Source organism: Marmota monax, unplaced genomic scaffold, assembly GCF_021218885.2.
Source record: "Marmota monax isolate L192 unplaced genomic scaffold, Marmota_monax_Labrador192_F-V1.1 WCK01_AAM20220418_F8-fsc00012, whole genome shotgun sequence".
Lineage (NCBI taxonomy): Eukaryota > Metazoa > Chordata > Mammalia > Rodentia > Sciuridae > Marmota > Marmota monax.
Window position 1 is genome coordinate 20350443 of NW_026695227.1, and position 6173 is coordinate 20356615.

The 6173-nt window shown below is 45.0% G+C and overlaps 1 protein-coding gene across 1 annotated transcript; it reads left to right on the top strand.

Moving 5' to 3' along the window:
• Positions 1-3789: 3789 nt before the first annotated feature.
• LOC131423882 (syncytin-2-like) lies at positions 3790-5612 on the top strand. Its single transcript, XM_058576340.1, has one exon. It carries the CDS (start codon positions 3969-3971, stop codon positions 4956-4958), a length of 990 nt encoding a protein of 329 aa, XP_058432323.1. The 5' UTR covers positions 3790-3968; the 3' UTR covers positions 4959-5612.
• The last annotated feature ends 561 nt before the right edge of the window (positions 5613-6173 follow it).

Sequence of the window (6173 nt, forward strand, 5' to 3'; positions counted from 1 at the left end):
CTGGTGTTTTTCTTTTCTTTTTTATCTTTATTTTATTTTTATGTGGTGCTGAGAATCAAACCCAGTGCCCCACACATGCTAGGCGAGCGTGCTACCACTTGAGCCACATCCCTAGCCCCTTTCTGGTATTTTATTGTACAGAGAAATGACTACAGATAACAATACATGTTTTAAAAATATAGAAGAAAAAATTTTGAAGGTTTTTACCATATCCAAGTGCAATGGTGCACACCTGTAGCCCCAGCTACTAGAGAGGCTGTGGCAGGAGGATCATTTGAGCCCAGAGGTTGAACATCAGCCTGGGCAACACAGTGAGACCCATCTTTTTAAAAATAAAGAAATAAATAGCTGTCAATTATTAAATTAATCATACTGCATAATGATTAATGTTTTCACCACAAAGAAATGATAAACATTTGAATAAACTTGTGTCTACCCTCATTTGAACTTTCCATAATGTATTCATATATCAAAACATCACATGGTACTATAAATATGTACAATTTTTAGGTGTCAATTAAAAAATTGCTCTAAAATGTCTATTTGGAAAAAAAATCTAACACATTTTAAATATTGGGATACTACATGGCTATATTGCCAAAAATTTGCCTCTTGCTCAATTTATTCATTCACTGATCAAAGGAAAAATATTGGCATGGAATATTTAAAAATTATATTTAAACAAAACAGCATGTTTTGAAGTCATAAAATACAGTTATCGCAATCAGAGTGGATTAACAATTCTTTTCACATTTTCTCCAAAATAAAGACATTTTGAAGATGACACAGTAATAAAGTAGCATCTTGTTGGCAACAGGTCCACCTTGGCCCCTGGAGCCCTACCTCCACTAGTTTGTTCTGCATGCCAGTGTGGCCAGCTCACAAGGCCATGGCGAACTTGCGGTTTTTCTGTTCCTGCTTATCCGTCTGAGACATATGTATCCCACGGGAATGCCTTGACCTTTTCTGGTCTGATGGACTTATTGTTAAGGGAGGTTTCAGTACCTGACAATAATAGATGTTGAAACTAAATTTCTCCCCCCTCCCTCCTGCTTTTGGGTAGTTTTCCACTTCTGCTGCTTGGGGTATAAAAAAAGGTGTGTTAGCAATAAAGATTATTATTGACTCCTGGATGAAGAACCTTGGTGTCCTGTGTGTCTTTTAACCTCGCCGTCCCTCGCCGGACTCGGCTCCCTTGGCCGGACGTGGCAATTGGAGGTTCCACCGAGATCCGGAAAGCAGGGGTAAGCGGACGGGGCTCACCTTCTAAGAAAGAAGGGGGAGGATTGGTTTAAAGATATTTTAAAGAGACAGGGTACATACCATGGGTAACTCAACAGCGAAGGTTCGTCTGGCCAACGAACTGAAAGAGCTGTTAAATACACAAGGAACAGGAATAAAAACTAAGACTGCAACCGAATTCATTGAAATCATTGCCCAGGCTTATCCTTGGTTTCTGACAGGAGGATTTCTTAATAATAGTGACTGGGACCTGGTCAGACATGACCTTCAAAAATTATTGAGGGACCGGGGCTCAGACAGTGTCCCAGTTGCCACCTTTTCCTTATGGAGGTTGGTAAAGGATGCTTTATTAACAGATAAAGTAAAGATCAAGGATCAGCTTGCTGAATGTAAACAGGCCCTTAATCAGGTGCAGGAGGAGCAAATGGCAGAATCCTTAAAGGATGAGGGTCCTCTTGAGGACTCAGGCTGGGGGGGTAGGAAACGCCTCCAGATTTCTAAGCCCAAAAAGGATCCTGAGGACCTCAGTTCTCTCTCGGAGGAAGAGGAGGGATTAGAAAGGGAGATAGAGGAACTAGAACATTGCCTTAAAAGGGCAAATGTGAGGGTGCCTAGGGCCCCCTCAATTGCCGCACCTCCTCCCTATAATCCTGATTGGAATGAGGACGCCCCTACTAGACGGGCGGGAGTCCACTGGGGTTCTAGAGTGGCTCAAGTTTTTCCAATGATTGAAAACGCCGATGCTGATGGACAGCCAGCCAGAGCCCATGTCCCCCTAGCCTTCAAGGACATAAAACAGCTAAAGGAGGCGGTCATTAATTATGGACCTCATGCCCCTTTCACATTGACCCTCTTCGAGTCCTTCTCAGCCAGTCAACTGATACCCAATGATTGGCAGCAACTTTGCAGGGCTGTGTTATCTGGAGGGGATTTCTTATTGTGGAAAAGTGAATATCATGAAAGGTGCCGCGAGCTGGCTCAGATTAACCTAAATGTGGGCCATCAACGGTGAAATGCTGAAATGTTGACAGGAACTGGGCAATATGCCACCATAGGCCAACAAATTAATTACGACCCAGGTGTTTATGCTCAAATAGCCTCAGCTGCAGTTCATGCCTGGAAAGCCCTGCCCGTCTCTAAGACTGAAGCAAAAATTTCCAAGATCTCTCAAGGACCCTCTGAACCTTATTTGGACTTTATAGCCCACCTAATGCAGGCGGCTGGAAAAATATTCCCTAATCTGGAACAGGCTATGCCACTTATTAGACAACTGGCATATGAAAACGCTAACACTTACTGCCAAAATGCTATTAAGTCCTCCCGGGCCAAAAGTATAGATGACATGATTCGAGCATGCAAAGATATAGATGGGCCTCATATTACTGGTCAGGTTTTGGCTGCTGCCCTTAAGACTGGAATGCAAAAAGCTGATAACAGGGGAACCCACTCTAAGGGGTGTTTTAAATGTGGAAAAGAGGGACATATAAGGAGAAACTGCCCAGAAAGGAGCGAGGGTGCTGGCAGAGGGATGCCTGAAATTTGTCCTCGATGTCATAAAGGAAATCATTGGAGTAGTGAGTGCAGGTCAAAATTTGACATCCAGGGTAACCCAATACCGTCGGGAAACGGGAACAGGGGCCCGCCCCGGGCCCGGAAGCCAAAGTGTACGGGGCAGTGCAAGGAGGAAACAGTGCCCCAGGGAGTAGGCGTCTCCGCCACCTCCCACTGACCAACCCCTTTCTATCTGGGAACTCCCCAGGGGAACACCAGGAAACACAGGACTGGACCTCAGTTCCACCTCCCGAGCGGAATTAACTCCCCAAATGGGACCTCAGACGCTGCCTACTGGGGTTTTTGGACCCCTGCCAGAGAGGACGGTGGGACTAGTGTTGGGACGAGATAGCGCAACTCAATGGGGCTTGAAGATTCTTACGGGGGTTATTGATGCTGATTATCAGGGAGAGATAAAGATAGTAGTAGAAGCTACCTAAGGAATTGTTAGGTTTGCTGAAGGAGGGCTTGACTCCCCACCTGGGAATATTCATGAATATCTTTTTGGAGCCCCTTGTGAGTGTAAGGGAGGGCCCCGGCACTCGGCCCCCTCTGGTTATATCCAGAGCATTGATTGTGGGACTAAAGTAGCCTATATGGCGGCTGAACTCAATCAAAACATTGGAGGATTTAAGCAACCAAAATGGGTATGTGTTAATAAGCCCGGACTTGTTGTCCCTAATCCGACCGAGACTCTTGGAAGCTGTTCTGCCACTTGTCGTTACACCCTGGCAATGCACATCTCCTGTTATACATCGGCCTCAATTTGTGTTAATAATCAAGGAAAACAGTATTTTGAGGCCATCCTAACTAACCCCTGTGGAGAAGGGGGGACCACTTATAATTTTATTCCTTTTCTTGGTGACCGGGAAGGGGAAGGCATCACGACTCGGTTAACGGAGGCGGGATGTGAGGGCGTCATGGGTAAACCTTCCTGCTGGCCCATGCAGGCCCCCATCGGAGTCTCTGATGGAGGGGGACCGACTGATGCTATCAAACACCTTCAGGTGATTAAGCTTTTAAAGCCAGAGATCCCTAAGCCTACATACCACCCCTTGATATTGCCCAAATCCCAGTTTCCTGATTTAGATGCCAATACATTAGATATCCTAGAAACTACCTTTTCTTTACTTAACAGTTCCAATCCTACCCTTGCTGGTGATTGCTGGCTCTGCATGACTGCAGGTGCAGTCATGCCATTGGCGGTCCCAATTAATTATGCCATTGGTGATGACAACACATGTCAATCTGGGCTACCCTTTAAGGTGCAGCCTTTAGGTGGTTTTATGTCATGCCTTCTGGGCATGATGCAGAATAATACCTATGATGTTGATGTTGGAGTCTCTTCCTTTGGGAACTGCTCATTAGTAAAGAATTACTCCTCACCTACTCCGCCCATTTGTCCCCCTAATGGTACAGTTTTTATGTGTGGTGGAAATTTAGCTTTTCCCAGGCTCCCAGCAAATTGGACTGGTGGTTGCGTTCTGGCATTACTACTTCCTGATACCACGATTATCTCAGGAGATGAACCCCTACCCATTCCTAGCCTAGACACCTTAGTTAGAAGACACAAGAGAGCTGTGCAGGCCTTACCACTCCTTGTTGGCCTTGGAATAACCGCTGCTGTGGGTACAGGCACGGCGGGATTGGATATGGCTATACATTCTTACCGCCGCCTATCTCAACAGCTTATAGATGATGTGCAAACCCTATCGGGAACCGTTAAAGACTTACAAGACCAGATAGACTCCCTAGCAGAAGTAGTTCTTCAGAACAGGCCGGGTTTAGACTTGCTTACTGCCAATCAAGGGGGAATTTGTTTAGCCCTTGGGGAGAGGTGCTGTTTTTATGCTAACAAATCTGGCATAGTTTGCACAAAAATTAAACAACTCCAAGAAGACCTAGAAAAAAGGAGGAGGGAATTATTTGAGAACCCTCTCTGGACTGGACTTAATGGATTTTTGCCTTATCTTCTTCCCTTATTGGGGCCATTGTTAGGCCTCCTTCTAGTAGTGGCAATAGGACCCTGCATTGTAAATAAGATAGTACAATTCATTAAGGATCAAATTAATATCGTAGCCTCTAAGCCGATACAGGTTCACTGTCAACGCTTGAAGATGGATGATCGCCCCTCTGAGATATACTTCAGACTTATCCGAAGATGAGTGTCCTCCTTAAAAGAAGAACTCCTGCCATATCTTTTCTCTATGCATACCTCTCCCTCTTGCCTTCCTGTACTAGGATCTTTGCTGTCTAATCTCTTGGTCCAATCACATCTGCCATTCGGCGGTGACGGTCGTGGGTCCCGTAGGTGGAGACGGTTAAGCGTTCACCACAATAATGTCTTGATAGGTCATAACACCTTGAGCTGATCTTGTAGTACCCAGTGACGGGCAACTTTCACGCTTGCTGTGCAAACTAAGCCAGGGAATCGGGGCCTTCCCAGAGACGGGTAAGCATCGCAAGGGCTGTGAATGACCTAAGACCGGGGCTACTTGACTCCCACTGGCATGCAAAAAACAAAAGAGGGGGACTTGTTGGCAGCAGGTCCACCCTGGGCCCTGGAGCCCAACCTCCACTAGTTTGTTCTGCATGCCAGTGTGGCCAGCTCACAAGGCCATGGCGAACTTGCGGTTTTTCTGTTCCTGCTTATCCGTCTGAGACATATGTGTCCCACGGGAATGCCTTGACATTTTCTGGTCTGATGGATTTCTTGTTAAGGGAGGTTTCGGTACCTGACAATAACAGATGTTGAAACTAAATTTCTCCCCCCTCCCTCCTGCTTTTGGGTAGTTTTCCACTTCTGCTGCTTGGGGTATAAAAAAAGGTGTGTTAGCAATAAAGATTATTATTGACTCCTGGATGAAGAACCTTGGTGTCCTGTGTGTCTTTTAACCTCGCCGTCCCTCGCCGGACTCGGCTCCCTTGGCCGGACGTGGCAGCATCTTAGCATAAAAAGTAATCTTCATTGAAAAACACTTGTATAATTCCTGTTAAGCACAAGCACCCATAACATTCCAACAGGGTCATCAAATTCCTGCTAGAATTTCTACACTACATAAATGTGAGTTATAATTTTAGAAGTTTTAGGAAAATATTAGAAATAACCCTGAAGCAGTATTAATGTTATTAATTTTAAAATATTATGTTAATTGGCCATGGTGATGCACACCTATAATCCAAGTGACTGGGGGGACTAAAGCAGGAGGATCGTATGTTCAAGGCCAGCAATGGCCACTTAGCAAAACCCTGTCTCAAAATAAAAAATAAAAAGGACTGGGGATATAGCTCAGTAGTAAAGTTCCCCTGGGTTCAATCTCTAGCACAAATAAATAAATACATAGCATACATATATAAATAAATAAAATATTGTGTTAGAT